This window comes from Silurus meridionalis, chromosome 23, assembly GCF_014805685.1.
Source record: "Silurus meridionalis isolate SWU-2019-XX chromosome 23, ASM1480568v1, whole genome shotgun sequence".
In the NCBI taxonomy this organism is placed as follows: domain Eukaryota; kingdom Metazoa; phylum Chordata; class Actinopteri; order Siluriformes; family Siluridae; genus Silurus; species Silurus meridionalis.
The window spans coordinates 5,427,521-5,451,332 of NC_060906.1; the positions used below are offsets into that span (position 1 = coordinate 5,427,521).

Sequence of the window (23,812 nt, forward strand, 5' to 3'; positions counted from 1 at the left end):
CCACTGCATAGGGACTTTTTCAATGCACTGGATTTTGTATCCTGATTTTAGCAACAATGAAATTCTGTCTCATGGCCATTTTTATAATTTTCTACAGTAAACTACAGAGAGAGAAATCACACTCACCAGTGCCCAGCTGTGTCTCCATGAAGAGTGATCAGTCTATGGATGTTCCTCAGAGATTTAGCACTGGAATCTCCTCACCTGGACACAGGTAACATCCCATAATTCTCCTAGTTAAAGTCACAGTTAATGGCTGCACTACACCGTCATTAGCAGCTGTTTAGATTTATATTATAGTTACTTGAGGTCTTTAGTGATTCTACAATACTTTCAGTAAATCCTTTAGATTAAAATGTTTAAAAAAATAATTAAAGTCACAATCAATTAGAGTAGATTACAGTTCAGTACATAATACAGTAGGTGAAAATTTTAATCAGAAGATGATGTGAGACGAGAGATCAGAATTTCAGCTTTCATTTCCTGAAAGGTTCAGTTCAGTGTTCTAAGTGATGTAACACATCTAGCTGTAAAGATCAGGAACTGAAAGCTGGAATTCTGATCTATTGTTTCATTTTCATCTTTTACTCTCAAATTCAAATGTCTTCAATGTCGAGCAAAAACCCAAAGAACTGGACTTCCTGTTCCAATACTTTTGGAGGTTTGTGTAGGAAGAATAGAAAAGTAGGAAAAAGTGTGAAATGAAAACTGGAGCACATTTAATTCTCCAGGTGCACAATGTTGGAGTTGTATTCAGCTCTGTGTCCTCCAAGTGTTCCTGCTCTCACTACAATTATTGTAGTACAATTTGTGTTCAGGTTTAGACTCCAGTATAAAAGTGAGGAACGTTGAAATCTTTAACACTTGATGTTTTTGTTCCCAGTGTTCTACAGAAGGCAGGAGACAGAAGAGAAAAGAACATCATCACAGCTACAGGGTACGATCAAAACCAACACCATGACTGTGACACTGACACACTGCTATTCTAAAGCTCTCTGCTGTTAGTAACTACAGAGTGATTAGATGATAGAAAACCTCCAGTAGAATAAAGTAAATCCACAGTGAGAACATCATAAAGATCTATCTAGCAGGAACAATGTGAACTAATACTCTAATCGTTGGAGCCCATGTCTCACCATGTCTTCCTTCTTCATCATGTCACAGACACGACCCAGAATCCACTGCTGCAGATGAATTCCAGAAGAAGTTCAAGTTCACTCTGATGAAGAAGTTTCAGTTTTTGAAGGGAGTGATTCTAAAGCAGGAAAACCGAACACTCCTGAATGAGATCTACACAGAGCTCTACATCACAGAGGGAGACAGTGGAGACGTCAATAAAGAACATGAGGTGAAACAGATCGAGGCAGCATCCAGGAGGAACCCAACTGAGGACACACCAATCAAATGCAGTGACATCTTTAAACCCCTACCTAAACAAGACAAAGCCATCAGGAACATTCTGAAAAAGCTCTTATTTGAACAAGATGAAGAAACCATCAGGAATATTCTGAAAACGCTCTTATCTGAACAACATGAAGAACCCATCAGGAACAGTCTGAAAAAGCTCTTATATGAACAAGATGAAGAACCCTTCAGGAGAAATCTGACAAAGATCTTATCTGAACAAGATGAAGAACCCATCTGGAGAGTTCTGACTAAGGGAGTAGCTGGAATTGGAAAAACAGTCTCTGTGCAGAAGTTTGTTCTGGACTGGGCTGAAGGGAAATCAAATCAGGACATCCACCTCATATTTCCACTTCCTTTCAGAGAGCTGAATTTGATGAAGGAGCAGAAACTTAGTCTGGTGGAGCTTCTTCATGTGTTTTTTAATGAGATGAAAGAAATTGACATTTCCAGGTTGGAGAAGGTTTTGTTCATTTTTGATGGTTTGGATGAGTGTCGTTTTCCTCTGGATTTCCAGAAGACAGTGAGAGTGTGTGATGTAACTGAATTGGCACCAGTGCATGTGCTGCTGATAAACCTGATCAAAGGGAACCTGCTTCCCTCTGCTCTCATCTGGATCACCTCCAGACCAGCAGCAGCTGATCAAATCCCCTCTGAGTGTGTCCATCGAGTCACAGAGGTACGAGGGTTTAATGACCCTCAGAAGGAGGAGTACTTCAGGAAGAGGATTAGTAATCAGAACCTGGCCAATAAGGTCATCACACACCTGAAGTCATTAAGAAGCCTCTACATCATGTGCCACATCCCAGTGTTCTGCTGGATTTCAGCTGCTGTTCTAGAGAGAATGTTGGGTGAAGCAGAGAGTGGAGATATCCCCAAGACTCTGACTCAAATGTACACACACTTCCTCATCATTCAGACCAACATCATAAGAGAGAAGTATCTACAGAAGCAGGAGAGCGATGAAGAAATGCTTCTCAAACTGGGGAAACTGGCTTTCCAGCAGCTGGAAAAACAAAACCTGATCTTCTATGAGGAAGACCTGAGAGAGTGTGACATTGATGTGACAGAAGCAGCATTGTATTCAGGTGTGTGTACGCAGATCTTCAGAGAGGAGTTTGGGCTTCACCAGAGTAAAGTTTACTGCTTTGTTCATCTGAGCATTCAGGAACATCTTGCAGCTCTGTATGTGCACCTGACCTTCATGAAGGAACAGAGAAGTGTTCTTAAACAGAATCAGGTCTGTAGGACACTTTCAGAAGTTCACAGGAGTGCTGTAGATCAGGCTTTAGACAGTCAGACTGGACATCTGGATCTTTTCCTCCGCTTTCTTCTGGGTCTCTCACTCGAGTCCAATCAGAAACTTTTATATTCCTTAGTAACACAGACAGGAAGTAGCTCCCAGAACAAAGAAACAGTTCAGTACATCAAGAAGAAGATCAGTGAAGATCTTTCTACAGAGAAATCCATCAATCTGTTTCACTGTCTAAATGAACTGGGTGATGATTCTCTAGTGGAGGAAATCCAGCAGTATCTGAAATCTGGAGCACAAAGTGAACTTTCTCCTTCACAGTGGTCTGCTCTGGTGTTTGTTTTACTGACATCAGCACAGGATCTGAAGGAATTTGACCTGAATAAATACTTCACTCCAGATAAGATCAGACATGAGATTCTTGTGAGAGTGATGCCTGTGATTGCAGCATCCAGAAAAGCAATGTAAGTAAAGCTGAATGAAATTGTTCTACTGTTACAATGTTTAAAACAAATCAAAGCCAAATCTGAACATCTCCGACTGTCAATTCTTATTATTCCACCATTTAATCATTGTGTTCAACTGATGTTTGTGATGTTGAAAGTGAGACGGTGCAGTAAAGCATTGAGAACTTGTTTGATCTTCTGCATTTCTGTTCATTATCTTTTATTTCCTTCAGTATCAGATGCAGTGAAATTACAAAGAGAAGCTCTGTAGAAGCTCTGACCTCAGTGCTCAACTCAGAAACCTCCAGTCTGAGAGAACTGCATCTGACTGTCAATACACTGGATCTGACCTGGAATAAACTAGAAGACTCAGGAGTGAAGCGTCTCTCTGCTCTACTGGAGAATCCTGAGTGTAAAGTGAAAGATCTGAGGTAAGATCATCTCTCTGAGAGACACAAGAACTCACTAAATGCTGCAGTGAATTGTTGTATACAGTGTTGTTTTTCAGGTGACATTTGCTGTAGCAGTACAACATCCAGAACAAATCTATCAGTAATGAAACTTCTCACTTCCACTAATCATTAATGCACTGAGAATTAGATCCATGTGTGAATAAAACTCCAGTTAAACAGAGAGAAAGAACCTGATTCATGACTTTGAACAGAAAGCAGCAATACCTTTACACCTCTTGTACACATAATGACAGGAATCTCAATCACAGCAATAATCATTGGTCAGGTTTAATATGATCTTGTGATTGGACAAGAGAAGGGAGACGGTCCACCATAACACACACATCATCTTCAAATCATCATCATTGCTTTTTCAACCTGTTTCTAGACGTCTTACCATATTATTCTTCATTGTCAGAGATTCTCCTCTGCTCCGTTTGCAGAATGATGAAGTGTGTGTCAGCTTGCATTGCTCTGGACTTCCCAGTTCCATTCTCTGTTTCTCAGAGCGACGTGTGTTTGTGCTGCTGCTCTCATTCATCTCATCTTCTTTTACAACTTCTTTATTAAACTGCAAATGTTTAAGAGCTTCTAAGAGTAAAAAATCCCACATTTACTTGTGTGTTTCCTCCACATTCATTTGGTCATTAGTGCTGCTGTACTTCTAATCCCCTGCTGTGAAAATGAGCTGAAATACACCTTACACTGCCACCTAGTGGTCATTTACTGCAGTTTTCTTGTGTCAGCAGTCTGAGATGAATCAAAGTACAGTACAAATATTTAACTCTATTAAATCATGTTTAAATAAATTTATTTTTATTAATTAATTATATACAGTGGTACCTTGACCTCCGAGTTTAATTTGTTTCGTGGCCGAGCTCGTATCTCATTTTGCCCACACATCAAATCAATTTTCTCCTTTGAAAATACTTAAAATGGCATTAATCTGTTCCAACCCTCACAATGCCACGCCGTTTTTATGTTCCATGTTATTAAATTCGGAAAATACATTTCTAAATAACAAGTCTTTTATAAAAACATAATAGAAAGATTATGTAAATGTATAATAAAATTTTATGCAGTGTACTTACCTTGGAGATGAGACGACTAACAAAGACGCTGGCACATGGGGGTGGTAGAGGCGATAGGCTGAGGCAGAGGGAAAACTTATTTTTTGCTATTACAACATATCCCTAAACTTAAAATTTTTTACTTTTTCTTCTTTGCTTATCTTAATTTTTGTCACAATCTTCGCTTTTTGGCTTCGTGTTGCCATCTAGCAGCGGCATCTCGAGCTTGTACCTCAATTTTTTGCTCGCGTAACAAGTGACCAAGTGACCGCTCATACCTCGGAAAACTTGTACATTAATTCACTCGTAGGTCAAGGTACCAGTGTATTTTTGATTTACTTTGTAAGTCCTGGAGAAATCTGCTGCAAAATTTTTTACAGAAATGAAATCTGTCCATTTTTACTCGGGCAAGTCGCTCTACATGACTGTCTAGACGAGGACTTCCATCAGTGTCTGTGACTGGTTCTCACACCAACACTGCAGGAACGAGGGAGAACACAAAGGATGTGTAATGTGTAGAAACTGAGAGAGTGAAGTGTGTGTCATTGTGTATCTGCAGGTTGTGTGATTGTGGAGTAACAGATGAAGGTTGTGCTGCTCTCGCTTCAGCTCTGAGATCAAACCCCTCACACCTGAGAGAACTGAATCTGACTGAGAATAATGTAGGAGACTCAGGAGTGAAGTGTCTCTCTGCTGTACTGGAGAATCCTCACTGTAAACTGGAGATACTGAGGTAAGATCATCTCTCTGAGAGTCACATGACCTGCTCCTCAGTAACACACATTCTCTAATAGTGAGACTGAAGCAGAGCTTTTAGGTTCAGCATCAATGTTCTGAGGAGGAAGTTTATAATTTCAGTTTTTCAGTTTTGTTTATTAGTTTAAATTTGTGTTGATTGACCACACACTCTCTCACACATTATTAAAGTTAATAAAAAAATCAATAAACGAAAGCATAATTACAATGCAGCAATAAAATAAATCTTTTATAACTTTTTGAAGAAGAACATTTTTTTACTAAATGAGATAAATTATTCCATCATTTAATACCCCTAAATCGTATAGAGTATTGACATCTTCAAGTAAGAATTTTTGGGAAATGAAAATCTTTGCACATTGACGAGTTAAGTAACTATGAACCTGTGAATTTACTTTAAAATACCCTGTAAATTGCTCTAAAATGTTACCTTCACCCAAATATATTTTAGAGAAATTTGAGAAATGTTGATATCATAAACAGTAAGAATCTGAAGTTTTTAAATAGAGAAGCCGATGAAGTATATACCGTATTTTTCGGACTATAAGCCGCTACTTTTTCCCCACGTTTTGAACCCCGCGGCTTAAACAACGAAGCGGCTAATTTATGGATTTTTCCTGGGTTTTTGCCGGTTTCACAAACTGCAAGCCAATAAAACTGAGCGACATAACATTAGACCAATGAAATTTCCGAACGAAAACGAAAAAACGCACCTCACCTGTGTTCTGAGCTGCACGGCATCAGGAGAAAAAACTTCCACCGGTGTTGATTTTTAAACGCAAGACGATGCCAAAAGATAAACTCCAGAGAGAAATACAGTAGTTGTGAAAGGAAGGAGGAAGACAGTGAACAATGACTTTCTTGGTAGGCTACTGTTTAGATACAAGCCGTTGTAGCGCGTTGAGTCTGGGTGAACGGAGAGCTCACTAACTCCAGTTGCAAATAAAATCATATAAGCACAGACAGGTTTCCAGAACTCGTGCTTTTTTAATCCTTTTGGCAACAGCGTTAGGAATAAGCATCAGAAAATAATGAGCACATAATCCTCAGTCTCACACACACACACCTGCAGTAATACCGGCAGAATGCAGTGACGTGCTGTTCCCAAAATGCCGCTCTGCTCTGAAAGAAGCTACAAAATATTTCACCCGTTACACCGTGTAACAGACACTGTCTTTCAGTAAAGCCTGTGTAAGGTTCATTAGTTTCAGTGTTCGGCTTATACACAGGTGCGGCTTATTTATGTTAAAAATAAAAATATTTGTAAAATTTAGTGGGTGCGGCTTAAACTATATTAAATTATGAGAGATACGGAAAAATTAAACTATAATAAAGAGTAAAAAGACACTCTGTGGTAATAAGATGCCTAACCCTTCTTATTATGCCAGTAGATTTATGTATCTTCCTACTTACATAATCAGCTTGTTCCCTCCAACTCAAATTCTCATAAACAAAAACTCCCAAGAATTTTGCAGTTGACACTTGATGCAACTCAATAGACTCAATTGTAATTTTTTGCTAAGAGAGAAAGAAATAGTAAGGGTCCAAAAATGGACCCCTGGGGAAACCCACAGAGTAATCCTGCTGTATTTGAGTAGCAACCATTAACGCAAACAAACTGTCTTCTATTAGAGATATAATTTTTCAACCACTTATATGAAAAATCATGAAAGCCATATTTGTACAACTTTTCTAATTAAATATAATGATTAACTGTATCAAAAGCTTTTGAAAAGTCTATAAAAAATACTACAAGTGAATTCATGATTTTCAAGTGCAGGAGTAACATTGTCAATCAGGTGAAGCAGAGCCATAAAAGTAGAGTGTTTTTTGCAGAATCCATACTTATGTTTATAAAGAATAGAATTAGAATTTAAGTGACATAGAATCCGTTTATATACAATTTTTTTCTAAAAAAATTGTATATATGGTATATTGTGTGTGAGTTCTAAGACTCACACACACACACTCTCTCTCTCTCTCTCTCTCTCTCTCTCTCTCTTTCACATCCTGGTTTAAACCAGGAAACACCCAGGATCTAAAAACTGGATCAAAAAGCTGGTCACTCTCTCTCCATCATCAAACTTCTGCATATATTTTTTTTTTCCTTTTTTTTTCTCGCACTACAACATATTAAACTCTGGACAGTCACTTTAACTGTGGACTTGCATGGCACAGTGCACTTTATACCACACCATACCGCACACGTTCACTTTAAAGACAATCACACCAACCACCTTATGTGATTACTGTTTACTGTACATAAGCATACCTTGTATCATAAGCATAACCTGTATATACAATTCTCCAATTTTTCATATATATATATAATATTTTACATAGTTTATTGGTTTAATTTATCTGCCTTTATTTCTCTTGTTTTATTTCTTCTATTTCATTTGATTTGATTTGACAAAACACACACATACACACTCACTATCTCTCTCCTCACTTACTTTAACACACACACACACACACACACACACACACTCACAGGTACACACTCACACTCTCTCTTTCACACACACACACACACACACACACACACACACACACACACACTGCATAAAAGAAACCGACTTGTTCTTTTCACTAAATAAACTGTTTCAATATTCAGTTTATTTATCTGAATTCTCTCATTTACACAATCTATTGTTTATATTTCTGCTACCATCCATCCATCCATCCATCCATCCATCCATCCATCCATCCACACATCCATCCATACATACCACTTATTTCAAAACACACAAAGGATGTGTAATGAGTAGAAAATGAGAGAGTGAAGTGTGTGTCATTGTGTATCTGCAGGTTGGAGCGTTGTGGAGTATCAGATGAAGGCTGTGCTGCTCTCGCTTCAGCTCTGAGATCAAACCCCTCACACCTGAGAGAATTGGATCTGTCTGAGAATAAATTAGGAGACTCAGGAGTGAAGTTTCTCTCTGCTGTACTGGATAATCCTCAGTGTAAACTGGAGTTACTGGGGTAAGATCATCTCTCTGAGAGTCACATGACCTGCTCCTCAGTAACACACATTCTCTAATAGTGAGACGGAAGCAGAGCTTTTAGGTTCAGCATCAATGTTGTGAGGAGGAACTTTATAGTTTTATTTTTTTAGTTTTGTTTGTTTGTTGAAATTAGTGTTGATTGACCACACACACACACACACACACATACACACACACATTCACACACTCTCTCTCCCTCTCTCTCTCTCTCTCTCTTGTTTACTAGCATGACTGTGTGTGCTGGTGTGTGTGTTTGTGTGTGTGTGAGTGTTTAGCATGGCGTCTACTAGCGCAAGGTTGTTTGAAAGTTTGACTCACCGGCACAGTGTGCGGGTGGTGTGCGGGGCGAGTGTAGAGGAGTGTGTGTTAGCTATTGGTAATGTGGTGGGGCATGAGAATATTGACTCTGCCTCCGACATGAACAGTACAATTGTTGTTGTCCTGAATAATCTTGGTAAAGTGACCAACTAGTCCAGAAAGGAATTGTGTTGAATAATGAGTGCATATTTGTTTCTTCCCTCAGTCATGATGCTAAGTCATGTTAGCCAATGTCCCTCCATTCATACAGTTGTGTTCAAAATTATTCAACCCCCAATGCTGTAAATGGTTTTAGGGAATTTAGTGTACATTTGTAATTGTATTCAGAATGAAATCCTACAAGGACTTCTTAAAGAACCATATGCAACTAAAATGACATCAATTAGTTTTGTAATACAGTAGTAAATGTTTCTTTTGTGAATTCTTCATTGACATAATTATTCAACCCCTTAAAGACTACCACTCTGAAGAACAGAGGTTCAATGAAGTGTTTTCAATCAGGTATTGAAAACACCTGTGGATATCAGGGAGCAGCAATAAAGCCTAATAAGCACCAATTAGGCAGCTTTAAAATGACTGTGATACTCAGCTCCTTCTAGACATTTACTGGTGTGGTTACAAACATGGTGAGGTCAAGAGAATGGTCCAGGAAGACAAGAGAACAGGTGATTACTCTTCACAGGAAGGGCAATGGCTATAAGAAGATTGCAAAGATGTTAAACATACCAAGAGACACCATAGGAAGCATCATTCGCAAATTCAAGGCAAAGGGCACTGTTGAAACGCTACCTGGTCGTGGCAGAAAGAAGATGCTGACTTGACTGCTGTGCGCTACCTGAAGCGTAGAGTGGAGAAAAGTCCCGTGTGACTGCTGAGGAACTGAGAAAAGATTTGTCAGATGTGGGTACTGAAGTTTCTGCTCAGACAATACGGCGCACCCTGCGTAATGAAGGCCTCCATGCCAGAACTCCCAGGCGCACCCCTTGCTGTCCCCAAAGAATAAGAAGAGTCGACTGCAGTATGCCAAAGTCATGTGGACAAACCACAGAAGTTTTGGGATAGTGTTCTGTGGACTGATGAAACAAAATTAGAACTGTTTGGGCCCATGGATCAACGCTATGTTTGGAGGAGGAAGAACAAGGCCTATGAAGAAAAGAACACCTTGCCTACTGTGAAGCATGGCGGGGGGTCAATCATGCTTTGGGGCTGTTTTGCTTCTGCAGGTACTGGGAAGCTTCAGCGTGTGCAAGGTACCATGAATTCTCTTCAGTACCAGGAGATATTGGATGACAATGTGATGCAGTCCGTCACAAACCTGAGGCTTGGAAGGCGTTGGACCTTTCAACAGGACAATGATCCCAAGCATACCTCCAAGTCCACTAGAGCATGGTTGCAGATTAAAGGCTGGAACATTTTGAAGTGGCCATCGCAGTCACCAGACTTAAATCCGATTGAGAACCTCTGGTGGGACTTAAAGAAAGCAGTTGCAGTGCAAGCCTAAGAATGTGACTGAACTGGAGGCTTTTGCCCATGATCAATGGGCGAAGATACCCGTAGATCGCTGCAAGACACTTGTGTCAAGCTATGCTTCACGTTTAAAAGCTGTTATAACTGTAAAAGGATGTTGTACTAAGTACTAAGATTGAATGTCACTTGGGGGTTGAATAAAACTGATAATGATGTGAGCTCAGAAAAGACATTTGTGGTTATTTCATTATAAATGTTGTTATATTTGTCTGACCTACACGTGCCTCTTTGATTTAATTGTAAGCAGGATGACTGAATGATCATAATCAATGTCAAACCGACCAAAACAATCAATTTCAGTGGAGGTTGAATAATTTTGAACACAACTGTAAATGGTTAGGCGATTCTTAAAGAGCTGTCTTGGTACAGGTGAACTGTCTCCCCAATGAAGAACATCCCCCTCGGGTATAAATCCCCACTGGTTAAGCACTTGGTGTCATTTAGGCGGGTGTTTTTTATGGTTTTAAACGTACCCGCCCCACCAGAAGCCCTGCTCGGCAGAAACGTACCGGGAGAAGCCCTGTTAGGCGGAACCAGTCCCAGGGAAGCCCTGCTTGGCCGAACCCGGAGCAGGAGGAGCCGAGTGAAACTGGGAAAGTCACAATAGACTCTGGAGCAGTGCTGGAGCAGGGGCAGAGGCAGGCACAGGGGTGCAGAGCTGTCGCCAGGAGACACCAGTCACTACACCAGTGCAAGAAGACGGAGGAGACGTGGAGATGGAATAGCCTATTTGCACATTTGCATTTCTTTACTCAGAGTAGCTCAGAGGCCAGAAGAAAACTCAGAAACAATCTTCATTTGCCTGTCCACCATGTGCATGCCTTGTGCTAAATGTAGGCAAAGTAAAAAACCACTACTGGCCACCTGCGTGTTGCTGCTCTTACGGAATACAACAGAGAGAGAGAGAGAGATGCATTGCAGACATATTTGGTCTCCAAATCCGTGGCCATCCAGAACTTGATCCCAAATTTGTCTGGCTTGGTTGCGATATACTGTGTGAATGGACAACAAACCTTGGTAGGGAACAGCTGTTCATCTATGGCAGGGGTGGGCAATTGATTTTTACAAGGGGCCACATGAGAAACCTGAATTGTGTCAGAGGGCCACACCAACAATAACTTGAACTTCATTCTGCTCAACTTTCTTTCATTGTAAAATGCACTAAATTATATATTTTGAATAGCTGGTACTGATCATCGGAAGAATAAAACTACAGTGGAACCTCGGGTTACGAATTTAATTCGTTCCGGTACTTTATTCGTAACCTGAAAAGTTCGTATCCCGATACAAATTTCCCCATAATAATGAACAGAAACTTCGGTAATTCGTTCTGGACAACCAAAAATATTACTTAAATAAAAATAAAGCCAATATTCACTAATATTATTTACTTTTAACATGTTATATTAAAATTATACCACATAAAAACATACAAAAGAGGAAAACATCTTTACGGGTACTTTCCTTTGAGAAGACTCGCTGCAGGAGGCGGCGTTCATAGAAGGGGAGGAGGAGAGTTATTGTTTGGAAGGAGAATCTTATTATATTATATTATTTATATATTATTATATATTAAATTATAGAATATTAAAGACAGTGTTATTAACACGAACGCTGAGACAATTGTTGCATTAGAGGGAAAATGAGAGCTGTTTCTTTAAGGCTACTATCTCTGGGTATTGAAGTCCAGAGTGAAATGCAATATGGGTATTGTACTTCGGAAAATAAATGTGCGGACTGGATGTTTTTCCTGTGTGCGATTCATATGAAGAAACCTGTTTGTGTTCTGCAGTGCGGTCTGTTAATCCAAGTTTATCCACCTGGGAGTTATATTATACTGTAACCCTGCGAATCTATCTTCATAAAATCAAGTAAAGTGGTTATGCATTGGCTAATGTTGTCCATCTCATCATTCCACGAGCATCAACTAACGAGTTGTTACGCTGCCGCCGGGAAAAGTTCAAGCGGATAAGTAACACGATGCTCTCGCTAGGGACACAGGACGCTAACTGATGTGATGAGCTGCGTGGATAGAGCAAAAACAACCAACTTGCCTGCGATTTTTTGGTGAGCGACGTTCGTATCCCGATATTTTGTTCGTAACCAGGGGCAAAAATTTTGATGAACTGCGATTCGTAACCTGAATTATACGTATGCTGGGGCTTTCGTAACCCGAGGTTCCACTGTATTCTGTAAATATTTGTAAAATTGTGGTGTATAGGTCGAATAAGAAAACAAAAAAAATTATTGTTAACCTAAACTCACTAAAATCAACAAATTGCAATTTGAAGAATAAATTCAATTACAAAAGTTTTTTATTATTATAAATTATTATTATTTATTTGTGACCATTCATAGTATTGACAGACAGACAGCGGTCAATTATTATTAGCAACGGTCTGTTATACGAAATAATTGCCTGTTCAAGTGAATGGAACGTATTATTAAATTATAATAATTATTATCTACTGGGAATGTTTCAAAGATGACCACGTGATCTAAGGCAATGAATTCCATATTTTTTTTGTTATGCCTTTTTCTTTGGCACATCACTGAAAAACTTTCTTGCCTTTTCAAAAACGTCGGAGTGCGGAGTGCGCATGCTCGGATTGACTTATTTTCTGTGCCGCATTCTTCTCATATTTAGAATGGCAAATTGGGATGTTTGGATTTCAGGTGATAAATTAAACCCAACGTGGAAAAACTCTTTGCAGATACATCCTCTCTTGATGCAAATCGATTTCCGTGGGTCTTTCTCCGAGATATTGAAATAAGTCCACACCACAGACATGTTGGCTCTTATCCAGATAACCGTGTGCATGCTGCGCTTTTTTATTATGTGATTACAATTGTGTTTCGGCTGTGTTGTTTCAGTGATTTAGGTATTTCTCCAGAAAACTTCCTGTGGCCGATTTTTTGGTGCATCCCTATAATTTATGATTGGCCTCACGTGGGCCGGATTTGCCCAGGTCTGATCTATGGTTCTCCTGGAGTGAAACTCTCAGCGCAGTTCTTGTTGAAGCGTGTCCAGATGTAGGAGATTGCAGCAAATTTGTCTGTTTTCACCCATTCTACCCGTGTGTCCTTGTCATCAGATCCGAAGGTGTTGCATAACTGAAATGAATCTCGGGACATTGTCTCTTTGATTACTGGCACCAGAAAACTTTCTGACCAGCAATCCACAATGGCACCAACGGGACACATGATTGCTCTTACAAACAGAATTGAAATGAATGCCATCAGTTCATGAATTGCCAAATTCCAGTCCGACTCTGTTCTGAGGGCTTGATGGACCGTGCACTCCCTGATGGTCTGCAGCATTCCCACGTCTAACAGGCAAAGGAAGCTTTGGAGCACGCTTGTAATTTTATGCTGTAGGAGGATAAACAAATAGAGAATGGTAAATTTACATAACCCTCACTCTAAATGGGTTTATATAAATATCATATGTACTATGGTAATGACAAACCTTAGCAAACTCTGTGGGTCCAGCTTGCGCAGTGAAGCACGAGTGATTTGCTACTGCACTGGGCATTCCAATGTCCTCCTCTACCCACCCAGTGCCGTCTTTTGCTGTCTGGCTCAGACAGGGCTTCCCTGTACCACGGTGCATCTGCTGTGGAGGCATGTTGGGTTCTTGTTCCGTTTCCTTTTAGGATTCTTTTGAGGAGGTATCAGTGGCCTGCTGGACAAATGAAATCTCTCCTCCATCAGAGTCTGCTTCGTCCATTTCCTGAAGCCAGGCCAAAGCCTGTTGCGCGGAGACGTTCTTCCTGCGTGGCAGTGATACGGAGGCCATCCTGATGTGCGTTCTCAAAAATGCGAAGAAGAAATGATTGTCCTGCCTGGGTCGCTCTGCTTTTATGCACAGCACTGTGCTGTAGTCATGCAATGCCACTGCCTTACATACACGGTCACAATGGACAGAATCACGACCAATTGTTTGGAAGATTTCCTATCCAGCTCAACAAAAAAAGGACAAAATGTTAGGGTTTTCACTATCTGGTGTGCGCTGATCAGGGAATTGTACTCGCCCCAGCATGTCAGTCAAAACACCGTACAGGATTCAGAACACTCAACCTTACTGGGTAAAAAACTGATTGTATATGAGTTGATTCTTGCTATCTTAGCTGCTGTTCAGTAGTTTGCGTGATGCAGAATGCATGTTGAATGGTCAGTGCTGAGTGACTCTGCTGAATGGTCAGTGCTGAGTGATTGGTTGCACGATGTCGAATGGCCACTGGTAGTTCACACTGTAGTTCACCATCTCCCTCAGAGTCTATTGAGTTCAGGAGACCCACGAGAGCTTGAATTTCGAGGGAGAACAGATCAAAACTGGCTGTATCTCCAGGCAGACACACAGTTTACCAAGCAATGACAAGCTGCCTAGGACATTAGAGGAGATTTGGCAATTCCGTGAAGATAAGGCGGCCATTCTGGAGAAACTCCGACAAATTAGGGTCCTTTTCAAGGATATGCAGAATTTAACAGTAGAGCTGAAGACAACTCTGCTAGTTCAAGTTTTAAATTCTTGCTCTAGTGGGTCTCCTGAACTCACTAGGCTCTCTCAGTCTCAGTAAACAAATGCAAATGTGCCAGGCCTCACAGGTGTTGGGTGGTTTGCACAACAAAAGGAGGGGGAGAATCGAGCTGAAGAACTATGAAAATCTCCGCAGGGGTGATTACACCTCAGGACGTGCACCAGAAAATAAAAAGTCAGTAATTCTAGTGTTAATTAGACAGTGATTATGGCATGTCTGATTCAGTGTTTAGTCAGGAGTCTCAGGAGGAAGCTAGATGTTTTGTATACTGCTGGTGATATAAAAGAGTTTTTAACAACCGCCAAGTGGCAAAAAATATTTCATTAGAAGAGTTCTTCCCAGACCGTAAACAATTTGTTTACGATGTCAAACATTTTAGAAGAGAGATATCCTTCACAGAGCAAGAAATATTCCGACTAAAGGAGCTGATAACGATTGACAAAGATTGATAAAGTGTGTGGTGGTTTTTACTTTGAAGTGTTTTTTTTACCATTTGTATGATTTTATCTATATTTAATTCTAATGTAAGGATTCCAGATTGCGAGTTTTAACATAAACAGAGCAAGGGAACATGTAAAGAGAGTGAAGCTATATGAGCTTGTTAAACAGAAACGTGTTGATGTTGCAGGAGACCCACAGTAATGTTAGTAATGCTGCTGACTGGGTGAAGGAGTGGGACAGGTTGGTGATTTTAAGCCACAACACGTCCCTTAGCACTAGAATTACTGACTTTTTATTTTCTGGTGCACATCCTGACGTGTGAATCACCCCTGCGGAGATTTTCACAGTTCTTCAGCTCGATTCTCCCCCTGCTTTTGTTGTGCAAACCACCCAACACCTGTGAGGCCTGGCACATTTGCATTTGTTTACTGAGACTGAGAGCGCCTAGTGAGTTCAGGAGACCCACGAGGGCTTGAATTTCGAGCTTGAACTAGCAGAGTTGTCTTCAGCTTTACTGTTAAATTCTGCATATTCTTGTAAAGGACCCTTAGTTGTCAGAGTTCCTCCAGAATGGCCGCCTAATCTTCACGGAGTTGCTAAATCTCCTGTGATGTCCTAGGCAGCTTGTCATTGCTTGGTAAACTGTGTGTCTGCCTTTAGTTTAGCCTGGAGATACAGCCAGTTTTGATCTGTTCTCCCTCCAAATTCAAGCTTTTGTGGGTCTCCTGAACTCATTAGACTCTGAGGGAGATGGTGAACTACAGTTTGAACTACCAGTGGCCATTCGACATCGTGCAACCTTTCACTTAGCACTGACCATTCAGCAGAGTCACTCAGCACTGACCATTCAGCAGAGTCACTCAGCACGGACCATTCAGCAGTGGTCACTCAGCAGTGGCCATTCAGCATGCATTCTGCATCACGCAACCTACTGAACAGCAGCTAAGATAGCAAGGATCACCTCATACAAGATCAGTTCTATACCCAGTAAAGTTGAGTGTTCTGAATCCTGTACCGTGTTTTGACTGACACGCTGGGGCGAGTACAATCCCCTGATCAGCGCACACCAGATAGTGAAAATCCTAACATTTTGTCCTTCCAGCTGGATAGGAAACCTTCCTAACAATTGGTCGTGATTCTGTCCATTGTGACTGTGTATGTAAGGGAGTGGCATTGCATGACTACAGCACAGTGCTGTGCATAAAAGCAGAGCGACCCAGGCGGGAGAATCATTTCTTCTTCGCATTTTTGAGAACGCACATCAGGATGGCCTCCGTTTCACTGCCACACAGGAAAAACCTCTCCACGTAACAGGCTTTGGCCTGGCTTCCGGAATTGGACGAAGCAGACCCTGATGGAGAAGAGATTTAATTTGTCCAGCAGGCCACTGATACCTCCTCAGAAGAATCCGAAAAGGAGACGGAACAAGAATCCAACATGCCTCCACGGAAGATGCACCGTGGTACAGGGAAGCCCTGTCTGAGCCAGACGGCAAAAGACGCACTGTGTGGGTAGAGGAGAACATTGGAATGCCCAGTGCAGTAGCAAATCACTCGTGCTTCACTGCGCAAGCTGGACCCACAGAGTCTGCTAAGGTTTGTCATTACCATAGTACATATGATATTTATATAAACCCATTTAGAGTGAGGTTCATGTAAATTTACCATTCTCTATTTGTTTATTTTCCGACAGCATAAAATTACAAGCATGTTTCAAAGCTTCCTTTGCCTGTTAGACGTGGGAATGCTGCAGACCATCAGGGAGTGCATGGTCCATCAAGCCCGCAGAACAGAGCCGGACTGGAATTTGGCAATTCATGAACTGATGGCATTCATTTCAATTCTGTTTGTAAGAGCAATCATGTGTCCCGTTGGTGCCATTGTGGATTGCTGGTCAGAAAGCTTTCTGTTGCCAGTAATCAAAGAAACAATGCCCCGAGATAGATTAATTTCAGTTATGCAACACCTTCGATTGATGACAAGGACAGGCGGGCAGAACGGGTAAAAACAGACAAATTTGCTGCAATCTCCAACATCTGGACACGCTTCACCAAGAAATGTGCTGAGAGTTTCACTCCAGGAGAACACATGACCATAGATCAGACCTGGGCAAATCCGGCCCAGGTGAGGTCAATCATAAATTATAAGGATGCACCAAAAAATCAGCCACAGGAAGTTTTCTGGAGAAATACCTAAATCACTGAAACAACACGGCAGAAACACAATTGTAATCACATAATAAAATTGACATTCTAAATATGAGAAGAATGCGGCACAGAAAGGAAGTCAATCCGAGCATGCGCACTCCATCTGCAGCGGACGTTTTTGAAAAGGCAAGAAAGTTTTCCAGTGATGTGCCAAGGAAAAAGGCATAACAAAAAAAATATGGAATTTATTATAGTGGTCATCCTTGAAACATTCCCTGTAGATAATAATTATTATAATTTAATAATACGTTTCATTCACTTGAATGGGCTTCCAAACGTTCGGCAGGCAATTATTTAGTATAACAGACCGCTGATAATAATAATTCACCGCTGTCTGTCTGTCAGTACTATGAATGGTAACAAATAAATAATAATAATTTATATTAATAAATAAAAAACTTTTGTAATTGAATTTATTCTTCGAATTGCAATTCATTGATTTTAGTGAGGTTAGGATAACAATAATTTTTTGTTTTCTTCTTTGACCTATACTCCACAATTTCACAGATATTTACAGAATAGTTTTATTCTTCCGATGATCAGTACCAGCTATTCAAAATATATAATTTATTGCATTTTACAATGAAAGAAAGTTGAGCAGAATGAAGTTATTGTTGGTGTGGCCCTCTGACACAATTCAGGTTTCTCATGTGGCCCGTTGTAAAAATCAATTGCCCACCCCTGAAATAGATGAACAGCTGTTCCCTACCAAAGTTCGTTGTCCATTCACACAGTATATCGCAACCAAGCCAGACAAATTTGGGATCAAGTTCTGGATGGCCACGGATTTGAAGACCAAATATGTCTGCAATGCATCTATCTCTCTCTCTCTCTGTTTTTACAGTGTGGTGTACATGTGTTTACCCAAATGGCACGGATTTATTCCATAAGAGCAGCAACACGCAGGTGGCCAGTAGTGTTTTTTTTACAATATGCTGGACCTGGCGGCGGTGGATGCCTACATTTAGCACAAGGCATGCACAGGGTGGACAGGCAAAAGAAGATTGTTTCTGAGTTTTCTTCTGGCCTCTGAGCTACTCTGAGTAAAGAAATGCAAATGTGCCAGGCCTCACAGGTAATGGGTGTGTTTGCACAACAAAAGCAGGAGAACAATGGAGCTGCAGGCCTGTGAAAATCTCAGCAGGTGCTACTAGGTGTGAGGGCCAGGGAATTTACGCAAATTTGCGCAGGTTTAGTAAATCTAGTGCTAGTGGTGGTGTTGCCTTGCTTTTTACTCGTAATTCTATTCCTGTTTCTTACAGGAATAGATGGTCTCCCTGTTGGTCTCCCTGTTTAGTTCTTCAAGGCATTCTGGGCAGTAAAAGGGCAGAACATGTTGAAGGTTCTAAGGGAGAGTGTGAAAGGTGTTCAGCTCCCATTGAGTTGCAGGAGGGCGCCGGGAATAGATGGTCTCCCTGTCGAGTTCTTCAAGGCATTCTGGGCAGTAAAAGGGCAGAACATGTTGACGGTTCTAAGGGAAAGTGTGAAAGGTGGTCAGCTTCCGTCGAGTTGCAGGAGCGCCTTCTTGATCTAACTGCCAAAGAAGGGAGACTTGAACCACCTGAAGAACTGCCGGCCGGTATCACTATTGTGCACTGACTGCAAGCTACTGTCAAAAACATAAGCATCGAGACTGACGAAGGTGATGGAGCAGATCATTCACCATGACCAGATGTACTGTGTGCTTGGCAGGTCGATATTTGATAACGTCTACCTAATTCGTGACATTTTGTACGTCTCCAAACTATTGGGAATGAAGACTGGTCTGATTTTCCTAGACAAGAAAAAGGCTTTTGACCGGGTTGAGCATGAATACTTGTGGAGGGTGCTGGAAAACTTTGGGTTCAACCCCAGTTTCATAGCCATGATCAAGGTGCTGAGAGTGTACTGAAGGTTAATGGTGGTTTATGTGTCCCTTTTAGAATGGACAGAGGGATCAGGCAGGGCTGTTCGCTGTCAGGCATGCTGTACACTCTTGCAATCAAAACTCTTTTAATCAATCTAAGAAGTTCTCTTCCTGGTTTTAATATTTCTCAGACCAATGCTTCTGTCAGGAATCCACCTGCCATGCCCTCTTTGGCGGCTGTCATTGCCTCCGCTTTCTCTGAAGCTCCGGGCTTCATTCATTGAACACACCTGAGACTCATTCACTCAATGAAGTGTGAATCTCCTGCTCCTATATAAACCCTTCATTTACTCACACTCCTTGTCTGTTATTGTACGTATGTGTAGGTTCATGTCGGTCTGGTTCATCACATGCATTTATCTCGCTTCATACCTTTTCGTCCCGGACTTCTCACTCTCTCCACGGCTGCACTTCCTTTCCGAAGCGCACCCTGGATTTCTCCGATCCTCCCAGTACTGTTTTGGATCTCTGTTCACGCGTTTAGCACAATGTTTCACTGGTGCCTGGTCAGCGCCGCGCTTCCTCTCGCGCACCTTGAGATTACCTAATCACGAACTGCCTTTCACCAGTTCAGGACATTCGTGGGCAGAGCTCACGGAGCGCACCACCAGAATATACATTGCACTGCAAGTATTTGTGTTGGCTCTGCCTTGTTGTATGAATAAACATTGTTTTACTATACTTTGGCTTCCGCCTCAGCTTCCCGCATAATAGAATAACAGACCTCTGAAAAGGATTATAAGGACTAAGCCAAAGGACATGATCGAATTACCACTGTGGTCCCGGCGTGATCCGATCCTCGGAGGCAGGATTCGCTTGGCCACGATAAAGCGGTAGCCGAACTCCGCCTTCGGGAAAACCCGGAAACTTGTGGCCATTTCTTGGTCATGCTCAGCAGCGCCACGCCCCCTTGATGACGTAACGGAATTCCTGGCTTGCTTCTCCAGCGACACGGCAGAGTGGGGCGGATTTTTACGAAGCGTAGGCGCATACATGGAGTTGTATTTGTCTTTCTACCCCTCAGAAAGAGCGAAGATTGCGTTCCATATCTCTCTACTGTCTGGAGAATCCCTTTTTCTGGCCAGAGAGTTGTGAAGTAGGCTGTAGGCAAATTTGGCTCTTGCGCCCGTTTCATCCGGCTTCTCACCAGGAAACTCAGAATGGTCACGACGGATCTCCACTATCCCTCCCCCACTTCCGGAGCTCAAATGGACATTTGGTGCAACCCAGATGAGGATGGGTTCCCTCTTGAGTCTGGTTCCTCTCAAGGTTTCTTCCTTATGCCATCTCGGGGAGTTTTTCCTTGCCACAGTTGCTCATCAGGGACAAACATACTTACAAAGAACATATTTACATTTAATCACCACATTATCTGTGTAAAGCTGCTTTGAGACAATGTTCATTGTTAAAAGCGCTATACAAATAAAAATGAATTGAATTGAATTGAACCGCCGCCCCAGGGCTCCTCTCCAGGTGATGTCACTTTTTAGGGCTTCTCTCCAGGTAATGTCATGTCTCAGAGCTCCTTAGAAAGTGATGGCTCGCCACCCAGCCTCCTTGATGGCGACGGATCGCCTCAAGGTCTCCCTGTGGAGGATGGCTCGCCTCACGGTCTCCCCAAAGGTGACGGCTTGCTTCACGGTGCCCCTGTCGGTGAAGCCATGTCACAGAGTACCTCTCCAGGCGATGTCTCACCCCAGAGCTCATCGGAAGGTGACATCTCGACAAACCTCTCCGATGGCAACGACGAGGACCAAGACCTCTGTAAAATCAACATCACGCCTACGAGCTCCCTGCCAGGTGATGTCTCATCTTTGAGCTCACTGGAAGGCAATGGAACGCAACCAGGTGCCTTCAAGAAAATGCTTGACAGCCCTGCGTTCCAATAAGGGTGACGTCCCGATCATTAATCAAGCAGAAAGGGACAACAGGCCCTTAGGTGCCTGTAAGGAGGGCGGTCCCAAGGCCCTCAAAGAGTGAAGACACCAGCCCAGGTCTTGTTGGAAGCACCATCGCTTGGCTGGACCTCTCAGAGGGCGAAGCAGTGGGTGAAGGCTTGGTGGAGAGCTCCAAGACCCCTCGGACATCCCCAGGCCATGTCCAGAGCCACCCAAGTGTGATGTTGCGTCCCAGATGGATCTGAGGTTCGCCCCACAGACCTATGCTCCTCTGCAGATGACGTCCAGCATTAGAAGAGCGATATAAGGCCTGTGAGTTTCTTCCAAGGCGACGCCTTGCTCCCGAGCTCCTCTGTTGGCAAAGTCTCACTTCCGATCTTCTCTCAAGGCATTGTCTCACCTCCGGGAAGCTTGGAGGTGAGACAATGCCTTGAGAGAAGATCGGAAGTGAGACTCGAGCTCCCTGGAAGGTGAACTCGTGCCTGAGAACCCCGCAGAGGGCGTCGCTCAGGCTCTGATACCCGATGAGGACGTTGTTTGGCCTCAGGACCCAGCTGAGGGCATGGCTCGACCTCTGTCCTCCGTTGTGTTTGTTGGCTTGCCACCGAGCTCTGTCCCGGGGGTCTTCCAGCCCGAAAGACCTGCTGAGTGGTTCACCCATCCTCCAATTAACGCCCAGGTTGTTGTGCCGGTCCGGGGTCCCGTGGTGGAAGTGGCTCTGCTCCAGGCCTCCGTGGGGGACGTTGATTGGCTCCTGACTTTCGTGGTGGGCACCCCCTCATTCCAGATCTGCGCAGGGGATAGCGCTCCATTCCAGGCCTTCGTGGGTGATGTCGCTCTGCTCCACCCCTTCCTGGTGGGCGTCACTCCACTCCAGCCCTCCATGGTGGACGTTAATCTGCCCCTGAACACTACCGAGGTGGTCTGTCGGACTCCCCGCTCGCCATGGACATCACTCGGTTTCTGGGTTCCGCTGCGGGCGCTGCAGGGTTCCTGTCCTTCACTGGAAGCGTCTCTCCACCTCCAGCCTCCACTGTTCATTATTGTATGTATGTGTAAGTTTATGTCGGTCTGGTTCATCGCATGCATTTATCTCGCTTCGTACCTTTTCGTCCCAGACTCCTCACTCTCTCCACCCCGGATTTCCCCAATCCTTCCGGTACTGCTTTCAAATTTTATCAGCAGCAAAAGTGAAGTTGGGAAAAAGTGAAGGAAGCCGTTTTAGTTGGGGAGTCGGGAGGTGGGGAGCCGACATTCACAGGAGGTTTGTTGTGGGAAAAAGGAGGTTTTAAGTACTTGGGTGTCTACCTGGGGAGTGATGAGTTTTTAAATAAAAACTGGGAAGGCACTGTAAAGCACATCAAGTGCAGACTGAGCAGTAGGAAGCGGCTGGTTCCAAAGATGTTATACAGGGGCAAACGCTCGTGATAAACAACCTGGCAGTGTCGTCTCTGTGGCACAAGCTTCCGTTTGTGAATCCACCACCAAACCTGCTAGCGAACATCCAGGCCCTGCTCGTTGACTTCTTCTGGGATGGTCTGCACTGGATTCTGCAGAGTGTCCCTTATCTGCCCAAGGAGGAAGCGGGTCAAGGGCTGGTCCATCTCACCAGCAGAACAGCAGCCTTTTACCTCCAGTTTATCCATATATTCTTAACCGGGCCCAGGAACCTGGTATGGAGGACAGCAGCCAGTGAATTTTTGCACATGGCAGGAGGACTGGGGCTGGACAGCACTTTGTTTTTAACGGACACAAGCACACTGAATGTTACTGGATTACCAGTCTTTTACCGCAGACTTTTAAAAATATGGACTTTTATTTTTTGAAAAGGGATAAAAAGGATAAAGGGCTGTGTAACACTACACTGGCTGCTGGAGGAGCCCCTGGTCAACGGGAGTTGGCTGGACATCTCCAGTGTGACCACCCCCACACTTTCCAGAGCCTTGATCTCCTCAAGGATCGTCACACTCCGGGAGCTGGTGAACATCACAGGGACAGACCTGTCACAAGGGGAGGACCTGGCTGCACGTATAGGACTACGGTCCCTGTGCATGGCTAACCAGCTCCTACACTGATGGAGGTCTACACTAATGGCAGAAGAGCGTGTTCAGCTGAAGGACTATAAAATCGGCGAGAGCAGTCCTGCAGAAAAGGAACCCTTTCCCCAGCTGGACATCGCTCCTCACCTCGACGGATGTGGTGGCCCCTCCTGGAGTGCAGGGGTGAAGGAGAGGTGAACTTTGGGACAGTGACGGGGTTGCTGCTCTACAGGGCCTGTGTTAAAGCTTTAAACAAGAACAAATTGAGTGGGAGGGTGGACACTCAGTGTAGAAATGTTTTTGGTTTTAACAATGATATTATACCAGAGTGGAGGGCATTGTACATACCACCATTACCTAAAAAAAGATGCTGACCTCCAGTGGAGGAGTTTACACTGCATTATCTCTGTAAACTCTTTTATTTTTGTTTTAAACTCCAATGTTTTACAAAACTGTCCATTCTGTTCACAGAGAGAAACTGTTTTTCATGCTTATATACACCGTTTCAGATTACGGTCACTTTATGAGTTAAAAACTTATTTCAAGTT

The 23,812-nt window shown here is 42.8% G+C and overlaps 1 protein-coding gene across 1 annotated transcript in view; it reads left to right on the top strand.

The window, feature by feature from the left end:
• LOC124377359 (NACHT, LRR and PYD domains-containing protein 12-like) overlaps window positions 1-23,812 on the top strand; it is an 839,056-nt gene that overhangs the window by 745,479 nt on the left and 69,765 nt on the right. The window contains exons 8-9 of the mRNA XM_046836796.1: window positions 3,336-3,533; window positions 8,192-8,365. Coding sequence (XP_046692752.1) covers window positions 3,336-3,533; window positions 8,192-8,365 — 372 coding nt within the window. The remainder of the gene's footprint in view (window positions 1-3,335; window positions 3,534-8,191; window positions 8,366-23,812) is intronic.